At 47.2% G+C, this 24,745-nt stretch overlaps 1 protein-coding gene across 2 annotated transcripts; it reads left to right on the top strand.

The window, feature by feature from the left end:
• On the top strand, positions 1 to 23,182 carry LOC137475778 (transmembrane protein 151B-like). Of its 2 annotated transcripts, none has more exons than XM_068193464.1 (2): positions 1 to 525; positions 19,836 to 23,182. In XM_068193464.1, the coding sequence occupies exons 1-2, from the start codon at positions 436 to 438 to the stop codon at positions 21,264 to 21,266; spliced, it is 1,521 nt and encodes a 506-aa protein (XP_068049565.1). In that variant the 5' UTR covers positions 1 to 435; the 3' UTR covers positions 21,267 to 23,182. The 2 variants fall into 2 exon arrangements, with proteins under 2 accessions (XP_068049565.1, XP_068049566.1); XM_068193465.1 differs by having other exon boundaries at positions 6 to 73.
• Positions 23,183 to 24,745: the final 1,563 nt, after the last annotated feature.

The raw sequence follows: 24,745 nt of genomic DNA, 5'->3' as shown, positions 1-24,745 counted from the left end.
CACCCGGGGCGCACCCGGGGATGGGGAGCGAGGCTCACCCTGAGAAGAAGACAAGAGAGGGCACCCCGGAAGGGTAGGAGTTGCGAGGTCGTATCCAGGGAAGGGGGCACACCCGGCAGCTCCCAGACGCCCTCAGAAGCGCGCCGGGAGCCGCCGGGCAGTCGCCTGCCCACCTGGGGGGGCCAGGAGCAGCCGGGGCACCCCCCCACTCCGCCTTGTCTTTCTCTCCTCCCCTCCGCCGCCTCCTTCCCTCCCTCCCTGCCCGTCTGCCTGGGATGGTGGAGGGAGTCGGGAGCACCCGGCAGGGCGGCCCTGGGCGCGGGGGGCGGCTCGCCCCAGCCCTGGCCACGGCGCGGGGCGCGGTCCGCGGGGGGCTCCGCCGTCTCGGGGTCCGGCAGCCTCCGCCGCCGCAGCAACTGCCGGTGATGGCCAAGGATGTCCTCGGAGGGGGAAGCCGAGGCGGCTGCTGAGAGCGGGCCGGGCAGCACCCCCGCTCCGGGTGCCGCCGCCGCCGAGCGGGAGGAGGTGAGCGGCGGCGGGGGCGTCCGCCCCGGCCGGGCCGGGGGAGACTGGAGGGGCAAAGGCAGCCCCGCCGCGGGCACGGGGTGCAGGGCGGTGGGGTGTGGGGAGCCGCGGCGGAGGAGGGTGCCCCGGCTGGGGGTGTTTGCGACGCGGCGAGAACCGAGGAGCGCAGCTACAGCCGGCTCAGGTACCTGCAGCCGCGGTGCGCTGCGGTGCTGCCCCGCCGCGCCCTGCAGTGCCGGGGCCGCCGGCGGGACCCCCGCGGCCGCAGCCCGGCGGCCGCTGCTTGCGGGGTTTTACCGACGGGCCCCCGGCGCCCAGCCCTGCGCCGGCTGCCGGGCTCGGGGCGGCGGCTGGGCCAGCGGCTCTGCACCGGAACGATGCAGCGGGGGCGAAAGGGGGCCTGCCCAGTGGAAGTTTGGCCAAATGAGCCCCTTGGGGTTTGGCCTAGGGGAGCCTACCTCTTCCCGGGGACTTGTGAAATGGTCAAGGAGACTGCAGCTCTGCGAGGCACTGGTGGAGGTGGCAGGAGGGGCACAGGAATATGAGAAGGGACTTGCAGTCCCGGGCTCTGTGGCTTTCAGGTGTTTGGGGGCAAAGGAGGAGGTCATGCCTCTCCTTTTCCCTTGGGGCCTAGGCACTCCTATTGCATCATCTGCAACAGAAAACAGTGGAGAAAATATAGCGTAATACGTTTCTTCAGATCATCTGTGAAGCACTTACTGTTGCCTTACACATTATAGAGAGGGAATAATGGATGTGTCTGAGTGTTGACACGGAATCCTGAGCCACGAAATATTGGCCAGACAGAACTGCAGGGCTGTGTGACAGTAGGTGACAATGTGAGTGTGCTATCCTGCACACCTGGGACATCAAGCTGTCCTATTTTAGAAATATCTGGGATTTTCTTCTACGCTTAATGTAGTCTTTGCTTCCAACAGTTTTGACAGGTCTGCCATTTACGTCATGTAATCCATGTGCGGTTCATGGAAGTGAGTGAACTTTCTTCATAATATGGAGTTAAAAACGAATGTACATGCTCCTAGGAAAGCAGAGAGCAGCCTTGAAACAGGCTTAGAGAAGAGAAAATTGAAAACAGAAGTGAAAGCAGCCCTGGAACATTGCTGTGTGCAGTCATTCTGCTTAAAGCTTTTGTTAGCAGGTCCCATGGCTCATCAACAGTCATTTAATCCTGTAGTCAAAATCCTGTAGCCTCAACAAAGCCTATGTGAAGCTGCAGGTTACTTAGCTGAAATCCAAACAGCAGTTGAAACTACCTATAATTGAAAATTGGCTTTGCAGCTCAGGTTGAAAAAAACTATCATCCATGGGTGAAAATTAGGGTTTTCTCCTGTTTGATTGCTTTTTAAACACCTGCGACACAGTTCACCATGAAGAGCTGTGGCTGGATCCAGGATACAGCTGGTGTTCCAGCAGTAAAGCACACCAATGTAATTACAGCCCCGCAGATGATCAATAGATATTTAATGCTGTAAGGGATTTTTTAATTTATTTGGTCTAGAACCAGGAGCTACTGAAGGCTTTACAATGTATTAAGTCCGCCATAAAAACATCTAAGCCATTTGTAGAAAGAAAGCACTTGATCTGTCTGCTAAGCACTATCTGTATCTTGCTTCATTCATCCTGTTCTCAGTTCTTCTGTTCCAACACAAACATTTGCACATTTGAGTCTATATCTCAAACGCCTGTGATATCTTAACACTGCGGTCCTACAATGTTGGTCTTTCCTCATGCCTTCCCCTTCACCATGTGAGTAGCCTTTTTGCACCGGGGCCTGCAGTTGCATGGGAGTGCCCTGTATTGGTATTAAATGGGCATTTCATGGGCTCCTCTGTTAAGCCTTGTCATTTATGGATTTCGCTTAGATCAAATGCATGGACCAAAACATAACAAGACTGAAAATTGCCTTTATTAGGTATTAAATCAATACAACCCTGAGCTAGTAACAGAGAATGTGTCTGAAGTCTAAGTTTTTATTTTTGAATGAAGGATGTGCGAAGGTGCAGCTGCAGAGCAGGAAGGAGAGCAGCAGTTCTGTTACCTGCCTTGGCCTTTGTCCTCTTCTGCCAAAGACCACATAGATTTCCTGCTGACTTTGCTGAATGTCAGAGCAAGCCCTCAGATTACCTGACAGTGTTCTGATTTGGCTTTTTTCTAATGAAACATTAAGTGCTTGAGATGAATGATCTGGAATAATGTGCTTTTGTTATTAGTGTAGGATTCTACCATTCTACAAACTCTTGTGAAGAGGAATCAAGATCTTTCAGGGGAGAGTATGCAAATGATTCCTTTTTTCAAATGTTTCAGCAGTTACTAGTGAAGATTGATTCTCTGGAGATACTTGCCTTTGCTTTCCTCTCTGAAATAGCAGAACCTGCTGCTCTGTACTGCCCTGGTTAAATAGTGGGCTGGCTGCTTTTCTCATTACTGTGACAGCCTATACCTACACCAAAGATCTGATAGTAACTTTTCTTAATTTCTACCAATTTATAACTCAGTTGGGAAATGGTCTTAATTATTAAAATCTTTAAAACTTTGTTGGAAATCAAAAAGTTTTTTTTCAGGAAAACAAAGCTGGTGGGTAAAAACATCATTTTTTGTTTCCAAAGTCAAGTAATCACTGAAGAAAGCTGAAAGCAGCAGCCACTTGACATTTTGAAATACGTATTTGTCTTGTCTGTACTGGCAAAGTCAAACAGCAGTTGTCCATGCCTGTTTTTATCTTCTCTTCTATATTTAAAAACTTAAATTGGGTATGACATAATGTAATCAGTTAAGCTATTTAAATAAAAGGGAAAACCTCATAGGTCAATGTTCCTGAAACCCACAGTCATTAGCTTTCTGATGGAAATTTTACAGAAAAGAGGGGCCTCTTAAAACTGCCTCATTTGCCTCATGTTGCCATTGCAAAATGCAACAGGGGCTAATTTGTAAAGTGCTACTTGTGGTCACAGCAGTGCCGATGGGGTGTTTTAAGTTAAGAGACCATACTTAGTGCTTGTTTGCAGGCTACAGCTTTACAGGCTGCCGAATCAAAAGGGTAGTTGAGACCTTTCCTCTTCAGTGTGCCCCTGGAAAGACACCTTCTGCTTGGTGCATTGACTCCATTTAGTTATCCAGCTTTTTTATCCTTTTCCCCCAACATTTCTTTTATTTGTCTAGGCTTATTTTATGGCATTGAAAACGGGAGGCATACAGCCCTTACTAACAGACCACTTAGCTTTAAATTGTCCCCATCTATGGGTTGAGTTGTACCTAGGTGGGTGAGAGGTTAAGCAAAAGGTTGGTAATACTGTTGGTATCTATCTCCAGAGAGGGGCTATTTCCTTGTAAGCCTCCCCCTTCAAAAGCTGCCCAGGGCACTCACATGACAGACACTGCCCAGAGAAGGGTAGGAAATGAGTGAGACATGATTCCTAGGAAAACTCTCTTCCTTCTCCTTGGCTCTTCCAAACCTCATGCAAAAACCTGCTCAGCTAATCCTCTGAATGATAGGTGCTGGTTAGCCTGGTGGAAGGCTGTCACCATCCCAAGTGAGTATGATTGATCAAACAGTTATCTATTTAAGGCAAAATGCACAATATTCCCCCTCTTGAATGAAAGTCAAATAGGACAGGCCCCTCTCTTCCCTTCCTGCCCTTGGTCTATTCAGTAGACGCAAACCAAAGGGTGCTCCTCATTCCTTGTTCCAAATTATTTCCCTCATAAAGACAAAGGAAAAAGTCCATCAAGAGTGGCAGTATTTTTCATGATCCTGCAGTTTCAGACAGTATTTGCATTGCAGATTCTGTCATAAGAAAATCCAAGCTGAGCCATTGCATCTTTTTTTCTGCTCTTGTTCTTTTTATTGTCCCACTTTATCTTCTGATCACATGTCTGTTCTTGGTGCCTTGGAGTTGGCTGTCTTCTCTACACTTCACATGAGAAACTGTCAAGAGTTTTTAAAAAGTAGATAGGAAATACCAAATGAATGTGTCTGAGCTCTGGAGGGCAGCCTGGTCTCCAGTTGTGTGGGCCACTACAGGCAGAGTCTTCTGCTTCTCGTCGCTGTGGCTGAGAATGAAGTGAATTGCTCCTTCAGGCTGACTTTTCCAACCCCTCCAGCAGGAGAATTTTCTCAGTGAAGCACTGGACTGTAGCAACTGTGGAGCTCGTGTAGTTCTGCTGCTGGAGGGTTACAAGGACAATTTAGGCAAATGGCTGTTAAATGTGCAGATGTCGCATCATGGGGAAGGGACAGACTAGGTGACTTGGCGGTAGGTCCCCTTCAGACTTGGTTTCTAATGCTGCTCTTTCAGGTGGACAGACCTGACAGTGGACACCTGATACTGGTGGAAAAGCAATGGGTCTGCACACTTTTTGGAAGCCCCAAATACTCTCCTTGTTCTCCCTTTCTCACTTTAGAGACCCCAGAGGATGATCTCCCCCAGGAAGGGAAGTGTGGATACCAAGGATGCTTTGCAATCAGTGCAAGCCGTTGCAAGAGTGAGGTAGGAGGTATCTTCTCCCTGGGAATGCAGCACTTTACTTCCTTCCACCTGTTTCTGCAACTTGGAAGAAAATAGCTCAGATCATGGCCAGTGAGCAGGGACTTTGTGGAAACAAAGACTAAAAGGAGTAAAGTATCCCCAAGTAATCCACAGTGAATAGGGCTTGTTTCACGATGTGTCCTAACACATTGTCATGAATTGACACCAAAGGAAATGGCTGCTGAACTACCACCAGCACTGTAAGGCCCTTCTGTTGTTACAGTGACGCTGTTATGACACAGCAGATGAGACTGTGTCTGAGTTTTCAGAAGTTCTACTTTTTGGATAAAGCATGGTTAAGTAGTTAATTAGTTTTTAACTTCTAATAATGGAAAATGTAGTTCACTTTCAGACCCCAATCATTCATTGTGCTCCTCAGAGCTTAAGACCTGTAAAGGTAAAAATAGCACATAGTGAAACTTTTTGAGGTCACAGTTCCTGTAACAGCTCTGTTAACTCCCCAAAACTCTAACGGGGCAGCTTCATTTCAGCGGCACTCTGCAGGGGAGCCAACCATGTGTTATAGCGAGGACACTGCTGCAGTGGAGCTGGACAGGTCTCTGCCAGCAGCACCACATGGGGGGACAGGGGTTGAGGCTGCCTTTGACAGGCACCCATGCCAGCTCCTCCCTGAGGGCTGGCTGCTCTGCCCACAGCACATCTCCCCTGCAGTAAAAGCAAGGAAGAAAAGTGCCTGAAACAGGCGTGACAGATGACAAATGGGAAGGACGGACGAGCCTGGCTGCGCCTGGCACAGGAGGCTGGCAGCCTTCCCAGTGTGGGGTTAAGGTTGTGGAGCAGTGTCTGATGTAGCTGGCAGCCTCTCTCAAGGTGCCACACATACCACTGGGAGAGGATGAGAGGATGAGGGGGCTCACACCCCCTGAAGTGTGTGAACTTTTGGCCTCCGTGGTTTTACATCAGGTGAATAATGCACAGAGAATCCCATCTCACACACAGCACCGTTCCTATCCAGATGAGGTGCTGCACATCCCAGTTCACCATTCAGCCACCGGAGGCCTTGTTCAGGAAAGATTGGTAGTACTGGGCCTCAGGGAAGATGGGCTGGAAACAGCCACCAGCTGGTGAGAGCAGGGCCTGGCAAGGTGGGAGCTGACAGCAAAGGGCAAAGAGCAGGTCATTACGGTCCCACTCCTGACAGGGAAACCAAGGGTAGGTAATTGAGGTGACTGGCAACGAGGAGTCTGAATAACGTGACCTTACCAGGGAAGAGAGTGGGATCAGTCAGAGACTTCTGCAGGTCGTGGCTGTGGGAAAGAAGTGATTTGTGGTGATGGATTTATGGCTGGAGGCCTTCTTCATACTCGTGTGATTGATTGCCCTTAGGAGCTGGCCCAAGAATTGTGGAGCTCAACATGCCCACAAGAATAAACCATGCCACCTCCCCACCCTGCAATGGGCAGAGGGAGCACAGAGCACTGTGGAGGCTGGGGTGGTAGCATCTGCCAGTAGAGTCCTGCCAGCATTAGAGTCCCTCTAAAGACGAAAAATAAAGGTAATAACTCCCTCATGGCTTCCTAGAGGTGAGGTGGCCTGGCAGAAGTGCCAGTACCTGGTAGAAGAGGAGTGTAGTGAGGGTGTCTGATGAAAGGGTGGGGGTGACAGTCTGTCTTCAGGCCTGAGGTGTTCCATGGCTCTTTGCAGGGGACTGACTGCCTGTCAGCAGGCCAGGGCAAGGAGCTAAATCCTCTGCTTCCCACCAGCTGGTACTCAGAGTGGCAGGGTGCAACAGCTCACATGCAGATCATGTACCTTCCTGGAGTGTGCTGCTGCAATGCTCATGTGAAATCACTTTATAAGTGCTATTTTTTCAGTGTCTTCAGGAGGTGTAAGAAGGTGTACTGACAGCATGCCATGGGTCAAAGTCAAAGCAAGAAATAAAAGCCAGGTGTCCTGGCTCTCAGGATCCCTTTTAACCATTAGGTTTTTAAATGAATTTTCAGTGAAGTTTTCACCTGCTGTGCTGTCACATATTGCTGCAGAATGTGTCACAGAGAAGCAAGAGGGAGAGAGAAACTATATTTATAAAGAAAACTTGTTTCTCCCAGGGAAGCATTAGCTGCTGGGATACTCCCTTATCTTAACTGGAGCACCATTATAAAAACCTGACACGCTGCGGTCACAGCTGTGTTCAGCAAGGTGCAGAGATGGGGAAACACACTCCCCAAATCTGACAGAGCAGCTGAAGCCTGAGTAGTGGCTGGGTGTTATTGTGAGGGATGCTCAGCTCAGCAGCATGAAGGACCTGGCATGGCCACAGCCTGAGCTGCAGCAACCCAGCACCATGGGGCTGGCACTGCCTCCGATGAGGTGTGGCTGAAGGGCTCCGGCTGGAAGTCACGCATGGAAAGGATGGAAGTTGACAGTTCAAATCACAGAGCCATGTTGTTCTGGTTTAGCTAGATAAAAGAATGGCCTTGCAAATAAGTGAGGATAAAAATAAAACACCATGATTCTGGGCAAACCTTCATTCACAGATCCCTTTGAAAGACTTACCCAGACTTCACAGGAGCTTGGATCAATCCTGGATCATATTTCTCCTGAGGACTTGAAAGCTGTTTCTATATCCTTCATTTAAATCTCAAGGTGTTACTTTAGACTGAGCAAAGATTAAAAGGGATTCATAATCATGAACTATTTTTCTCATTTATGAAGTCTCTAAACAGAGGCATTCAATGAATAAGCTGCAAACTAGAGAACTGGTGTGGAACTAACACCTCTCTGGCTTCTTCCTCACAAGGATGTCTTTACTGGCTCTCTGCTTTTTCCTTCAGGGAAACTGGTCCGTAGCTGTTGTCCAGCTTGTCTTCAGTCCCTCACTTCCCCATGTTGAGGCTGAAGGAAGGTTGGGCAGGACACAAGATCTGTGGCAGTGGTGAGAACACTAAGGCACAGGACATACTGCTCAAGGATGAGGAGAGCAGCAGTGACCCTAGGAACCTGGGAGTGGAAGGAATGAGCTTCCGTCCACCACTGAACTACGGCACTGAGATCCCCTGCTGCAGGCTGGTGGTGTGCACAGCACAGGAGAGCACACACCTGCTGGAGCACAGCCAGCCTCCTCTCCCTGCTTGCTCCTCTCTCACCCCTGGGGAGCTGCATCTTCTGTGTAAAGGTGGGAGCAAAGCAAGCATTACAGGATTCCTGCGGAACTCAGATGACACTCTGTCAAGCACAGAGGCTGGCAGATAGCTACTCACTCGTTCTCCCTTCCCTGATGTCCCCATCCCTCAAGGGCTGAAGCAGTGGGAGCTGGTCCCACCGTCCTTCTGTTTTCCCTTGGCTGGTGTCAATTTTCCCTTTATCTCAGCAAAGCCACTGAGTGGACACCAGTGCACCAGTCAGCAAGCTGCACCTGGCTGATCCCTGGGGGCCGTGGTACTTTTGTGCTGCAGCAGCATGCCAAAGGTGCAGGGAGCTGGGTCTGGCTTTCACAGGCTGGAGCACACTGCTGAGGATCACTCTGCTCTGCAGCCACGGGATGAACAGATGGATAGATGCTGCCATCAGTCCTTTTTTAGGATGTCCCTGCAATGTGGGAGCAGGGGCAAGGGCACCTCTGTGCAGCATGGCTGGCTGTGGTGGGGGGCTGCCTAGGCGTGAGGCAGGCTGCAAAATACCCAGTGACACAGCCAGCTATGGCTTATGTAATTCCTTGGCCTTACTAATCCAGCAGTGGCTGGGAACTGCATCCCAGGAGCTTTCTTGTGGTTGTGTGATGCTTTTGTCAGTTATGTCATAAGTGTTGAGGTAAGCCATTTAGTTATAGCTGTAAAATTTACCCCTGTCTACTGGAAACCACCAATATTCAAGGCAGGGGAGTAGGTAATATGAGCTAAGTATGATGGGTTCTTAAAGTGTAGAAAAAATAACTGCTCTTGGAGTTACTCTCTTGCTCTGAGGCAGCTGGAATCCCAGCTTTCCTTTCCTGATGAACTCATATCCAGCACTGGCATTACTGGGAAAAATCCTCTGCCTCCAAATATGCACTTTTTATTGGTATGGAGTCAAAAGCCAGTGGCAGCAACATCAGCAATTTGGGGGGAAAGCAGTAATTTTGTTAGTGCAGCATTTTGGTGATCTTGTAAAAAGCTGCCACAAAAATAGCCCTGATTTCTATTTTGTAAATTGTGACCATTTTGTTGCTAGGATTCCTTGGCACTGAAGATGCAACTGCACAGTTTTCCTTGGAGCAGCTTGAGGAAGCATCACTTATGGATGTGTTTAGGGCCAAATTCTTTATGACAATCACATATGCATCCTTGTATTGTACTGAGTGGCTTTCCTATCCTGCTGTAATGAGCAGCATATATGTTGGCAGGGATCCAAATGGCTTTTCTTTCTGGGATTTCCTTTATTTCTGCTTGAAGAACTCAGAAGTATCCTGCAAGACCTAATCCTGAATCTGACATTTTAGAGTAGTGTAGGCTCCTTCTGTCCTGACCTCTGCTTTCCTCCTCTTCAGATGCTGGCTTGAATACATGAGGATGATTAGTGTGAAAGACAGACTGTCTTTGTATGGTATTTCTGGGGCATCCTAGCATCTGAAATTCAGGTGGATCAGTAAGATTTGTGTCTTTTCATAGTTCTGACTTGTCCTGCAATAGGCTTGTCTGTGGAAAGGATTTGACACTACCATTTTGTGCACCTGCCTGCCCTGAGGCATTCCCCCTGACAGCTCCCTTGATGGAAGGAGGAGATTTTGTCTCCACAGGGATTTAAATCATGAGAAACCAGACAATCCCTGCTCACCACAGGAGGGCAGTTGCCAACGCCTGAGCCAGTGACGCTACAAACACGTGGAGTGCATGATGCAGGTTCTTATTTTCAAACCTAGTAACAGCATTTCTGCTATACATTGACATCATGGCCCCTGCCTGCAGGAACTTTTTATTCTCACAGGAGTTCCGTGGCAGACGAGCAAATAGATGTGCAGCAACCAATCTATGTGTTCAAGGACTGGAGGGAGATTATCTTTGATGCAAAATGGCTTTTTTTTTTTTGTTGCCTTCTATCCCTTGTATTTCCCTTTCCATGCTACTGGCTCAGCAGGAGCTAGGGGTAATGGGCTTCTTGCAGGAGCAGGATGGCAGGAGGCATTTTGTTTCAACTCCCCAGGAGGGGATTGAGATGACTGTTGTAATATCTCCCTTTCTCCATACCAGGCCTTATTACTGATACCCCATGTGGTGCCAGGATTGGGTCACATGGTGGAGGAGCACTTCTGCCCACCATTACACCAAGGTCTGGGTTAGCACAGCCTGTCAGGCTCCTCACTGTACTAATGAACATCTGACCTGAGAGTTCATTTAGCACTGGAAAGGAGTGAGAATTTGCACTTCTTCTGCAATTGTCATCTCCCTGGTCACCCAGACTTCTCAGGCTGGTCTTTATCCAGGATCACCTAAGGAGCTGGAAGATGATAGATGCACCCACATCTGTTGCGGCTGCTTGGGGACAGTGGATAGAAATCTCCTTGTTCTTGCATCATCCCTGTCCACTGCAGAAGTGGTGAAGCCCTTCTCAGCACCAGAGGCTGGTCCTGGTGTAAGGGCTCTCCTCAGTTCTGATTAATAGCACAGCCTAGGACTTGTCTAGCAAGGACTCAGTGGTCCTCTCTGTGTTATATCCTGCCATCAGGAGGTGGAACATCCTCCCCTGCCCTGTCTTGACCAAGATTGAGGAGTCTGTCATAGTTAGAGACAAAATTCTGCTTTCATCCAGACTCTGGTCACCCCCTGCCAAAGTGTATGACTTGTGGTTATTGATTACTCTTTCCCTCTCAAGTATCTCATTGGGATATATTAATCACAAGCATAAATCCACAGTGCCAAATTCAGTTATGACTGATGTTAATTTATCCACCATTTTTTCTTCTTTCTTAGCTGATTTTATCTCTTTTTTTCGCAGACCTCTCTCAGTGTTTCCCCCATTCCTTTTTCCCCATGGTCAGAAAGATTATTCTTGCTAAATAAGAGGAAAAAATACAAGATTAACTCTTTGCTTACATGAGTAATCACAAGATGTGGGGTTGCTTTGTTGTTGAAGACAGCCAAGTCACCTTGTAGCCCCAAAGCCAGGTTTTGGCAGACAGCAGGAGCATGCTGTGATGCCACATTCTGCTGAGACACAGCTGCAGCATCAGCCCTGCAGTACGCTCTGACCTCCCTGGAAATCTCTGGTTCAATTTAGCACAGCCTTATCCTACTCCTCAGGCTGTGGGGAGGAGAGAGGGGCATAGATCTGTTTCTGGAGAAGTTCCCAGCAGTGAGAAAGCAGCCATTCAGGAGTATCTGCTTTCCAGGCCATGGATGGGCTGGAGTAACTGCTGGCTCATAGGATGCTTTGGTGCTGTTAGGCTCAGTGCTGCCTCCATTAATCTTCACCCAGGTCCTTTCTCTGGGTGCGATTGCCTCCTGCCCCTGCCCAGGCTGACTGGTCTCTATCCTCACCTGCCAGCACCCTCCTCCTGCCTCAGTTGCACTGGCATTTGGAGTGTGTCCTGGCTATCCTTTTCCCTCCTTCATTTCTTCCCACCTTCCATGTTTCTCTCTCATTTCTCTAATTCCATTCAGGCCATATCTTTGCTACCCTCTGTTTCTCTCATTCTTTCATTATAGACATGGTAGCATTTTCCTTCAGCAAATTTGCAGCTCTTGAGGTCACCCACCAAGGACAAATGCACGTAGGATTTAAAAGGACAGGAAATGCTTTTGATGCTATTTCCCCAAAGGAGAATTGTAATGCTTTTGAAACTGGGGAACACAGGTACCTGTCTGTGAACCAAGCACAGACCGTCAAGCTTGGGCCCCAAACTGTCCACAAAGCAAATTATGAATAAATTCATGCTGCAGCAGCATATTTTCTGCTTATACAGCTCGTGCTGGAGTTTTCAAGGAGATTGAAGAATAAAGTCTGACAGAAGAGGAAAAAGTCCTTTTGTCAATAGATACATATGAAGAAATAGCAAGGATAAGTCAAAATGATAGATCAAATGTTTAAAGAATGTGACTCCAAGATAATTTGTCTTATTTTCCTTTAGACATCACAGGCTATTTCTTCCCCTTCTATTGGTGTCAGTTTGGCAACTTTCAGTTCAAATTTATTTATTAAAATTTATTTATTTAAAATAATTCATTTATTAAAATTGGCAGGGGACAAAACAAGGGTTTTTTCAGTGTCACCATAACCATTTGAATGCCATGAGCACTACTGAGGCAGCTAGAATGAGAAATGCTTCAAGCCCACACTGCTACACAGCTACTTCTGGAGCAAAATACAGCTGCTGCTGAAGGTCATACATAGCAATCTAGGTGATAATGTGCTCTACTGAAGCTTTAGGAAGTTTTCTCTTAGTATTGTATGCAGTGCTGCTCATGGAATTATTCCTGGCAGTGAACACTGGAAATGTGAGGAGCACCTCAGTGTCCATATAATGCTTACAGCCTTGTTTTTGTGATTGGCACTTAGCTTTGTGAAAACAGTTATCTTGTATAAGTTAATGGGGTATTTAGCTATTAGGCTGGCAGAGTTCTGCAGGAATAATTACCTGATTTGACACTGTTCACTGGAATTAGGCATAAAACCACTGCTGATAACATTTACAGTTGGTACAAACATTAGCAGGCAGGTCTATAATGATGAGATGAGCACAATTCTGTTTAGAGATCTTAATTTGATAATTTATTTACTCAATCCAAAGCCAAATCCGAAGTTGCACATTTCAGAGTGGAGAGTACAGCCAACCTTTCAGCTGTCCTAAAAAAGAGTGACTCAAAAAATACCTGGGAGCCAAGTGAGTGAGAGGTTGAACATGAACTCCTGGGATGTTGCTGGGTAGAAATATCTTAATGCAACCCTTGAAGATAGTAAAAAGGGGGAATGAGTGGGAGTGGAAGGTGATTTCATTTCTTGGTATGATGCTAGTGAAATAAGTGCTGAAGTCCTGTATTTACTTGCAAGGTACAGACTTAAGTAGGATGTCAAGGTGCTGAAGAGAGAGCAGAGCACCAGAAAGAGGTAGAGCAGTGAAGGACTTGAAGACTTTGGTTCCTTTACATTATCAAAATGAAGGCTGAGAGATATCGTAATTAAAATTGAGAAGTCTCTTCTGAGTGAAAAGGCAGTCATATAAAAGAAGTCTTTCATCACTTGGAGAATGGGCATCCTCCTGCCATGAATGGGGGCTGAAGCGAGACAAAATTACAAAGGCAATAGAAGTTCATCACCAGAACAAATTTCAAAAGGAATTGCAGGTTCTTCATTTCTTTTAGGCTATCAGTTAAAACAGAGTGTATTTATGGAAGATGAGCTTTTACCAGCCACTGGTTTCTGGGCTGTCCATAGGATGGCAGAGTGAAATTGTGTAAATGTAAATTGGGTTGTAATATAAGCTGAACCTTCCTGACCCAGCATAAACTTGCAAAGTTGATAGGAGAAATTTCTGTGACTACCTGTAAGGGCTGAAGATCTATCTGGTTGTTTATTCTCTAGTAAGAATCCCTGCCACTAGTGGATGGCTGGTGGCCAAGTCCTGCTCAGTCCACGCTTGCGGGAAATCCAGGACTCCTGAACAACTGACCAATATGATCAAACAGAAGCTGTTTATTGTTTACATTACACACACTTTTATAGATTTTACAAGCTACTAAGATCACACTCTTGTTTGGTGCCTTTGTCTTGCTCCCTCGTTTTCTGCCTCAATTTCTCAGCATTGGTTACAGTCTAGGTGTTTCACAGTCCTCTGTTATCTAGTTCTTGCGATCCTGGTATTCAGTTTCTCGGCTTTTTCGTTCTTATTGTAGCACAGTTTATGTCTTAGTAACCTTGATGAATTCCACAGTGCCCTGAGAAAATTCTGATAAGAACAGTTACAAGGGGTGTGGCTAGTGCACATTGAGCCAAAGTTGTTCAGATACATTGCTACACACACTTGTATCCAGAGGCCAGCAAAAGCAGCGAGCCAACACTGGCAAAACAGGCACCAGAGTTTTAGGTTAGGCATTCAAAAACCTGGGCTGGTGGAATCAGTCTGGGCTTCTCTGAGTGTGGCCCTTCCTCCTCCTGCTAAGTGGGGAGCTCCTTTAGAAGAACAGGGATAGCCAGACCACCTTGGCTTCTGCCTTGAGGAATCAAATTGTTCTATGTATCCATCAAGAGAAAGGGGACCTAGAGTCATAGCACAATTTGCTTTTCCAGAAATGTGGTGTTCTCGTTCTTTAGCATCAGTGTTACATTTTGAATATGCCTTTTAAGAAATAGTCAGGGTTTGAGGGAAAGTAATTTTTTTTTCCATTCTTGGCTACCCCCAGTGCAGTCACTTTCAGGTTCACTCAGGGTGGTTACCAGGTACAACTTACCTACCAGTGTCCTAAATCTGGTCACTTGTAAGGAGTCAGGGAATGGGTCAGAGAGCCAAAACCCTGACCACCAGGCCTTTGCTCCTGCCACCAGAGCATGCTTGGCTCCAGATGTTAAGCAGGGGATGTGCCAGGCTGTGCACACCCCCTTGACTCTCTCTCTCTCCACCTCTTTACACTAGGCAAGATTAACAGCCCAAATCTGCACTCTCCTATAACACAGAGCACGTTTGAATGGTTTTAATTATGATTGCTGCAGCCGGAACCTGACCTGCCTGCTGTTGAGCCAGGAGGAGCTGGGTGGGTATGCCTGTGCAAAGGAGGCTTCACCTCAGCCCTTGCAAATGTGCTTTTGATCTTGGGTATCTGCCATCAGAGGATGCCTTTGAAGGCAATTGCCCTTTCAGCCACTGCCTGGATGTTTTATCATTTGCAAGCTGAGCTTCTTAAAGAAGAAATAATTGAAATGTTGCCAGCCTGGAAACTCCTGTCTCCTACAGGTATCAGTTGAAATTCCAGTTCTCCATCAATAGTTAGGGATTTCCAGACTATTTTCCAGTGACTATGGCCACAATTTAAATAGCATCTATCATTTTAGCGTCTCAGAGTGCTCCACACCACCAGAGAGCAAACAAACCATATGGGGTTGACTGAGTGGTACACAGCCTTTGCTCTGTCTGAGCTTTCTAGAAATGATGGGCCAAAAAAATCAAGCACAGAGCAGCACTGTGGGGCTGACTGACTGCCTGGGGCTAGCGACAGCTCAGGGCAGGCCATCCCTAAACCTTGTCACTCTCCACAAGGTTCACAACACAGACACCCACAGCCCTACCCCCTCATGCCACCTCTCACTCATGACATTTTTCTCATTCATGCTGACATCTACTTAAGAATTTGGAAAATATTTTTTGGTTACTGTTTTTAAGTGTGGAAGAGTTATGTGAATTTTGTCATGTGATTATGAATAGTTTTGGTAAGAGTTACTAGGAGTTTCCAATCCAGTCAGGTGCAGTGAGAAGGGAGGCCCCTGAAAGCAGTTCAGCAGCATGCCAGAGACTAGCAAGATGTTTTTAACAGCATGTGTATTTAACACAGTTTGAAATTCATAAACAGTGATACTGACAGCTCAGCTCTGCTGCTTCATGACATTCCATTCATAACAGAGGGGATTTTTACCATTTGTACTGTCATCAGAGTTGGTTGGGACCTTTTGGGTGAAACATTTGATTTGACAAATCCATTCCCCTTCACAATATGTGGTTGTAGATCACAGAACAGTTTGTGTTGGAAGGGGCCTTCAAAGCTCCTGTCGTTTCAGCCCCCTTCCATGGGCAGGGACATGTTGCACTAGACCAGATTGCTCAAAGCCTGTTCAACCTGGCCTTGAACACTTCCAGTGATGGGGCATCCACAATTTCTCTGGGCAACTTGTGCCTCATTTAATCTGTCAGGTTGTTTCTCAGGTCAATGCTGGAAGCAAAGGCCAAAGCAAAGCACCCACAAGCAGGAAATGGAGGACATCTCTCTTGGTTTGAGTTAGAGAACCAAGCCCTTTAGTTCTAGCTTGCAGACAAAGTGCCTGACAGCTGAGCCTCCATCTATTCTACTCTCTGTTTGGCTCTGGCTTTCTGTCAGGCTGTCTTTTCTTTTTTCATTTATTTCTTTCGGTTATGTTTCTCTATTAAGATTTTCCAGGGGTTATGCTTTTATTCCACATGAAAACAACACAGATGCCACAGCATTCCTCAAAGAATGCAGCTCCTGTTTGCTGGCTAGCCCAAGTTATCATGGAAATTATTAGTTTCCTTAAGCATTTATTGTACTCATCCAGAAATACAAGCTTGCCCTGTTTCAATCTGAAATACTATGCACGGAAAGGAGAAAATTCCACACAGTACCACAAACATAATTCTTGTAAGAAGGTGGTATGATAATTAATAAAGTCTGAGAGCCACTGGTTTAACATATTAATGAATTTGTTATGCAGAGAGAGATGAAAATAGATATTTCCTTATTAGATTTTTTAATGTCTGAACATTTATTGTAGTTATGTTCTATTTTGTATCTTTCTTACAAACATTCTAATAGTGTTTCTAATACTATAATTGTTTGATAATTAGTTCAGCAAAGAGAAGGAGAAATAGGGGGTTATAGGCCAGATTAACATGGTCAGAACTTGAAACAGGCAGTACAGCTGTGGAGGTAGACCCTGGAAGAGAGATCCTTTTATAACTGAGGACCTGTAGAGACTGGGCTTTGCTTAGGAACAACAGCAGGAGAGACACAGTGGGTCAGAAAAGCCAGGTGAAAGAACTTGAGTTTTTTACCGGAGGGTTTTGAACATGAAGGCCCTGCTGAACTGGACTGGTAGGTGTGTGAATGAGATGTAGCAGTGGGCTCTATGGCTGCATGTCTTCACTAATGCAAAGAGGAGAGAAGATGCCTTTTTTCTAGGCTGCTGTGAAAATAATGGAGAAAATCTGTCTTGGGCTGATCCAGACCTTTCAGTGTGTTGAAGACCATTTTTGAAGTGCCTCCAGAGAATGCATACAGAAATGTCATCTTGGACCTGCAAACCTCTGAGCTACTGCCAGCCCAGCTGGGCACTGGTGGAACCCGAGCTATCTGATCCCCCAAAGGAGAGATGGCATTTCATGGAGATGAGCACATTAGGAGGCATTTGCCCACTGTGATATGGCCTCTGATAGCCCTAAGCAGCAAAGCTGGTTGGGACTGCTTACCCCTTGGGCAGAAGCCAGCCTGTGGGTTGCAGATTGGACCACAGAGAAGTTGTTATTCAAAGCAAGTGAGATAAAGGGAAGGTGGGATTGCAGTGCCTTTGGCAAATAGTGCCCTAACTGGCATGGGACAGCCTTGTCACCTGGCTGTGCCCAGGGCCAGGCTGACAGTGCTTCCAACAAGTCATAGAAAAAAATGGGGTTCCTGGAGCTGCATGGACGACTTAAGCACTCACCTTTCATTAAAACTGACTGCTGGGCATTTTTGGTGGGTCCACTGGCACTGTTCACTCTGTGAACCATAAACGATTTTAAATCAGAGGTATTGGCAGAAGCCTGAATGAGAACACAAATTCTTGTGTTGGGATATTGTCTTGTTGTACCTTCTGCACAGTCTCAGGGCCTGGAGTAGAGAGAGGTGTTAATGGTTAAAGTTTTCTTCACCTCAGAAAACCTTCAGGGGAGGAAAAAAAAAAGGATAGTGCTTCATTACAGTTTATGTTTTTGCATTACTATAGAAGTTAAAAACTCTCGTTTCATGCCAAGAAGAGACAAAGAATAAAAGTCAGTAATTTCCAGGAGGTTTCCCATGAGTCAGGAGGGCCTGGGGCTCTGACCTGGTCGAGTGTACAGCTGGGGCAGAAGCCTACATTGGAGCAGTAATAACACTGAGACTGAGCTGTGGGCATTTGACAAGAGTTTCAAGAGCTGAAACTCTCCATGATTGCACATAGGCTGCACATAGGGGATTCACTCCCAAAACTTCTCTAGTTATTTTTTAGCTGATTTAGGGACTGCCTGAAGCCACCTTGTGGCTTTTCTCTAAGTTTCATGCAAAAGACTAAGAAAAACAGCCTTATTCTTACCTATACTGAGGTTTTTTCACTGCCCTACCTACAGAAGTTATGTACTCCGTACTTTATAACCCACTTAGCTTCTCTACATCTGTTTTAGCTGCTGTAAAGAGAATACAGAAGCCAGAATATAGCCCAGAATAATGATACTTTATTCTGACACATGTACAAAAGTTTTGGGATAAGAATATAATTTTTTTTACAGATTCCTCCTGGATGCATCAGGAAGAATCAAGGACCAGATTCTGCCCTAAGTCCCTTCAAGTGTATACTTGTGTAACTTTTTATAATCAAAAAAATACTCTGCAATTACACAGTGTCAGATTAAAAGTTATGAAATCAAAACCAAACCCCATGAAATCTAGTTTTGCAGTGTTCACAGCAAGTCATAAAATCCTCTGTGGTTGGGGAGAAATTCATCTGTGGAGAAAGAAAGAGAAGACATTTCCTGAACCTAGCATCTGTTGGCATCTACAGAGCAGTTTGATGCATTAGAGGTGGGCCCTTGGGAGAAGGAGTAACAGTGTGCTTCTATTTTTGCATGAAATCAGGCTCGGCAGAGGGCATGATGATGCATGAGTATCAGTGTGTATCTGCTTTCTCACTGTCATTTCCTCAGTTAGGAGAGAGGGAGAGGATGGCAGTAACCAAAGGGATGCAAACAGCCGTCCTTGTTACCTACTAGGGCAGTGGGGATCTTTCTTCATGCACTCTCTACAGACAGACAGCTGCCAGCCAGTGGTGTAACTCATGCCGCTGCTGCTCTTTGCAGGGACACAACTCTGTTGGAGCTGCTTGTCTCCATTTGGCATTTTTCTTTATAGCTGAACATCGCATGACAATGCAGCTGATTCACTGCACCAGCCTGGGGTAAAGATGCAATTGTGCCCTCTCAGGGATGAAGTGGGAGTACAGGAGTGTGAACCCAGCTCTGCTCCCAACCCGACTTTTGGGACTTGAAAGAGGGGGCTGTGCTGTTTTAAATATTCACACATATACCCTTAGGTTCAACACTGAAGTTTTCAAGTATTTTAGGTCAGAACTGTTGTAACCAGCCTGAATCAATGCTGCATCGTGCTGTAATCTTAACAATTTTTTCAACTTAATGTGCTTGAATCTAGTCATTTTCCTGATGGCTCATCTCCAAGAAAATGGTGTCGATCATTTGGTAGGTTTCAGGGTTGGATGTGAGTCAGCTCTGAGTCAGGCAGCAGCTTTAGCTTCATGAAATGCTGGTCCTCCTGTGCTGGCACAACCTGTGGGGCCGCAGCTCTGCGACAGACACTGCTCCTGAGCCTCCCCAACAGCAGCATGTGGGAACTTGAGCACGGGGCACTCGCAAAGCAAAGGGGCAATTCCACAGCCCCACATTTTTGGCTGTTCACCTGCTCAGCACTCTCGACTTCTGAAGATGGCAGGGTGTGTAAACAATGCTGGCAGCAGGCAGGGAGAAGGAGATGGGGACCTATCTCGCTTCCTGCAGAGGTGCTCATCTCACCAGGGTGCGGGCACAGCGTGTCACTGCTACACCAACAACTTCCCTCCCCAGAGCCAGAAGGAAGCAAGGAAAGACCTTTGTCCAGAGCCCTCTGTCCCTGGCAGGGTGTTTCTGTTTATATTGACATTTTTATTAAGTAGGGTGGTGTCCCAGTTCTCAGTGAGTCGAGAGAAAAGCCAGACACAGCCTTGATGGCAAGCAGCCACTGTGTGTGTTGTGCAAAGCAGCATGACTGACGGGTTCCTCGCTCTCTCTTTGTCTTTCTCTCCCCTTGCACGGCGGTGTGATTGAAGCAACGCCCCGTGAAACAGTCCCTGAGCGCTTGCATGTGCCGAGAGTCCCACTGGAAGTGCCTCCTCCTCTCCATCCTCATGTATGGCTGCCTGGGTGCAGTGGCCTGGTGTCAGCTGGCCAGAGTGACCAAGCTCAGCTTCGATAGCTCCTTCAAGGGCAAGTCTATGATCTACCATGACAGCCCGTGCTCGGACGGCTATGTTTATATCCCGCTGGCCTTCCTCTCCATGCTGTACGTGGTGTACCTGGTGGAGTGCTGGCACTGCCACGTCAAGAGGGAGCTGCAGTACAAGGCAGACGTGGACAGTGTGTATGAGTGCATCAACCGCATGCAGCAAGCCACTCCATGCATCTGGTGGAAGGCCATCAGCTACCACTTCGTACGGCGAACCCGGCAGGTGACCCGGTACCGCAACGGTGATGCCTACACCACCACACAGGTTTACCATGAGAGGGTCAACACACATGTGGCTGAAGCTGAGTTTGACTACTCTCACTGTGGATACAAGGATATCTCCAAGGAGCTCCTGGGCTTGGAGAGCTATACAGCCACCAAACTGAGGTTCACCAAGTGCTTCAGCTTTGCCAACACTGAGTCTGAGAACTCTTACCTGACTCAGAGAGCTCATTTCTTCACAGAGATTGAGGGGCTAGATGACTACATGGAGGTCAGGGAAGGCATGCAGCTCAAAAATGTGGATTTTAAAGAGCTCATGATGGCCTACGGAGACCCAGATCACCTCCCATGGTATGTGTCCCATTATGCTTTCTGGGTGGCAGCTATCCTGATGATCTCGTGGCCGCTCAGGGTACTCATAGAGTATCGGACTGCTTATGTCCATTACCACGTGGAGAAGCTGCTGGGCCTGGAGTACACAGCACCCGCGACGGCGGAGGAGCCCTTGTACCGGTACCGCATGCCCCGGGACACCACGCAGGACAGCACCGAGCTGGAGTGGCACATCTGCACCAACCGGCAGCTGATCCCCAGCTACTCGGAGGCCATGCTCATGGACCTGGCCAACTCCCCGGCCTACAACAGCTACACGGTGTGTCGCTACGGAGAAACGGCCCACGGCTGTGAACGCTGCAACCGTGCCTCCAGCACCTCCTCCATCTTCTCACGCCATGCTTTCCACAGCTGCAGCGGCAACTCCCGCCTCTCCCTCAACACCAGCCGCTTCTCCCTCTGCCGCATCCATGGCTCCCACAGGACAGGCCTCTGGAGGAGCCGCAGCAGCAGCATTGCAGACCGGGGCTGCCAGGATGAGCAGTGCTGCTCCTACTCCAGCCAGCTGGCTGTCAACGAGAACCCCCCAACCTACCATGATGCCCGATTCTTCCCTGTCCTGATCGTGCACAGGCCGGAGGGGCAGGACAGGCGGCATTTCTACATCAGGCGTTCCTCCTGCCTAGAAACCTCTCTGTGACAGGCCTCCATTACTTGGCTCCTCTGCTCTGGGACAGAGATTGCAGAGGTGACACCAGTGGGGAGCCTGCAAGTGTCAGTCTCCACAGCAGGTCAGCAGGATGAGTTACAACTCTTCCCCCTGCCATTGCAAGAGGACATAGAGACTCTGACCAACACCTAATCTCATTTCCAAGATTTTCTCCCCCTCTACATGGTCTCCCACGACTTTCATTCCCCATTCCTCTCACTCTTTCACTCCTCACCCTTCCTTTGCTCCTTGATTCCTTGCCTCTCCTCCAATCCCACCCTCATTCTTTTTTTTTTTTTTTTTTTTTTTTTTTTTTTTTTTTTGCATTTTAGTCACAGCATTTGGTTGTTGTGGCTGCTGGAGGATTTTAAATGCTTGTGCTTTGCCAGTACATTTGCCCTCCTGGATGCTTTGCAAGGTAAGAACCTCAGATAGAGCAAGGCACAAGGCACACGGCCAGCCAGAGTCAAGTCAGTAGGAGAATTCAGATCTGCAGGCGCTGAGTCACCTCCTGCAAACCCCAAACGAGGTGCTTTTTTAAAATTTTATTTTCCTCAATCTTTTTTTCCTCTTTTTCTGTCATTCCTTCTCTCCTTTGTTCATGTCCTTCTCCTTTTGCTTTACCCTCATCTGCCCTTTTTTCTCAGTTCTCTCACTTCTGCTTTACAGTTTTTCTGGGGTTTTGCCAGTGAGGATATCTTTCAGGGTGTAATTATCTTCCATTGGGCAAAAGTAAGGTTTTCATAGCACAAATGTCACTGACTGCTCACACAGCCACAAATGAAGCCCCTGAGAAATGCTGAGGACTTCCTTTCAGGAGCAGTGATATACACCAATATAGCAAAATGCCCTTTACTCACACTTTCCTGCCTGGTCTGCAGCAGAGATGCTGCTGCATTTCCAGCTGTAGTTTACCTTGTCCAGCTCCACCCCTGATAGCAATCATCGAGAGCCATCATGTAAATTAGTGCCCTGTTAATGCCACTATTTTTAGGACAGTAGGCCTGGTTTGTGGTTGTTTCATTCCTTCGACTTGAGTGCAGCAACACAGGCTTGACAAGGGGAGAGGGGCTGGAGAGGGAAAGGTAAATATAGTATTAACCCTCCCACAGAGAGTCTGGAGCTGTTAGGAAGCTCTTCCACCCACAGTGTCTATTACACCAGTTGTAGGACTGCCTACATTACCTTTCAGCATTCTGTGTGCCCTGAGGAGGGCTTTTGGTCTGTAGCCCACTTCACCTTCCCAGGTGAGATGTGGTGCCACCCCAGCCCCAGGCAGAGAGCCCAGCTGGGAGCCAGCCCCACTAGCCACTCCTGCTGGGGCTCCCGGCTCTTCCTGCAAGGCTCCCCCTGGAGCAGGTGTAGCACCTTCCAGAATTAGTGCCAGCCTCTCCAAATCCAGAACGTGTCTGGTCCTGACAGAGCATGCCACTGCACTCTGGGCTGTGGGCTCTGCCCTCCTGGCCTGGCCCCCTCCGAGAGCCAGGTGCCAAAAACCTTGTGGCCACACTGAGGACCACCAGGGACCTTGCACCTGCCAAACCTCTGTCCCACTAGGGATGGTTGTATGCTGAGCAAGCTCCATACCATTTTGTCACATGGCTGGTGGAGATTATTATCCACTCTGACTCACAGGAGAATGCAATACGATCGCAATACATATGGTCACTTTCAAAACCAGTGTTGTCTCATGCTACCTTACAAATAGGTAAGAAACTGAGCCCCCAGAGGGGCTGGCAACAAGTGCTTCCTCCCAAGTCCATTTAGTGTGTATCAACATGTAATATGAAATTTGTAAAGTCATATTGATATGTGTAGATTCTATGTAACTCTGCATACTTATATGGTGATTTCTTATGGCATTGACTGTTGCACCATGTTAAATACATTTTGGTTTTGTTTGATGACTCCATTTTGATGTGTTGTTTTTGTTTCAACTCCAGAAATTGAAACATTGGCAATACCTGGTTAACCTGCTGCAAATGATGGCATCATCAGAAAGGTTTTTAAAATTCTTATGAGATGATCTTTTTTTAATGTAAATACTTCATGTGTGATTTATGTGACATTTTCATTCTGACAGCTTGGCATTTATCACAAAAGACAGATAACACATATGATATGTTAGTTTATCATCTCTAAAAAAAAAATAACCATCCCAGACATGTGGAGGAACAATGTTTGGGCTTGGGGTGATGATTATGATTGAGCTGGGGCCAAACTGGATAACCTTGAAAAATCCAAATTTAGATCCACCAATGTGACCCAATCCTAGTTTCCCTCATCTACACCATGTCACCTGCCACACCCAGGCAGAGCTGGGAGAGTTTGGGAACTACGAAATGATCAGGCCTGAACTCAAAGCTCAGACTCATACCTGATATCCTTGTATTCTGAATACAAAGTAAATGCAAGTCTTTAATAGAGTTCTCTGTCCTTCTCTGTATTTGCACAGAAAGTTAAAACCAGCACATATGAAAGATGTAAGAGCTGGTCGAGGCTGAAACATAGAGGATGGAATATTTCAACACAGTTCCTTACTGAAGAAGGTGGTTGAGAGGAAGACAAGAAAGGAGAAGGGAAGAGATGGTAGAATAATATAAATTAAAAGAAAACAGAGTTCAGCTGTAGCTAAGAGAATTCCCAAATGAGCAGCATAACTCAGTTATAGTAAGCTTAGCCCAGACACAGGCAGGATGAGTTTCAGCCTTCTTGTGAGCTGCTGTTGCTGCTGCAGCCACACATGGCTTTAAATACCATACCCAAGGTCTTGGGATGGCCAATTTTGTCCCACGTATAGGCCAAGATGGAGAGTTATATTTGGGTCCTTAGAAGTAGCCATGTTAAACACTATTATTATCTGACATGAACGATCCATTATGATGGGTTGGGCAGAGAATGTTTATTCTCAGTTTAGTCCTTTTCAGTGACCTGAAAAGCCCCTGCATTATCCAGTAGCTCTCAAGTTGTGTCCTTGGCAAATTTTGGAAAGTCCTCAGCGTTTGTGTTTCCTCAGTCACTGTATTCTGGGCCAACTTTGGGGCATTAATTTGAGAAGCCATCCCTAAGCTGCAAAAGCCCTCACACACATGGAGCTTCCTCCTGTCACTTGTTGTAGCCTTTGGTGGTGACCAAAAAGCTGGGAGCAGCTCTTGTTCTAGTCTGGGACTAAATATGCTGGCTTCAACAGATCTCCCATTCAGGAAGCACCTGAATAGCCATCCTGGGTCTCCTAAACTGTAGAGCAGAGCTACTCCTGTACTCCTGCAAACCTTGAATGCCACTTCATCCTTGTTCTTGCCATTGCCACCACTTCTCAATGCAGGATGAGGGATCTGCCCCCTAGCAATGGAGGGGTTAATGCTGCTTTTCAAATCCCAACTTGGAGGATGAAGTGAACAAGTTCTCGAATCCCAGTGCAAACCAGGCAGCTCTATAGAAAACACCTTGTACAAAACACAAGGATTTTC

This window comes from Anomalospiza imberbis, chromosome 6 (genome assembly GCF_031753505.1).
Source record: "Anomalospiza imberbis isolate Cuckoo-Finch-1a 21T00152 chromosome 6, ASM3175350v1, whole genome shotgun sequence".
Taxonomy (NCBI): domain Eukaryota; kingdom Metazoa; phylum Chordata; class Aves; order Passeriformes; family Viduidae; genus Anomalospiza; species Anomalospiza imberbis.
Note: the sequence above shows the minus strand (reverse complement) of the source record. Positions and strands in the feature narration are given on the sequence as shown.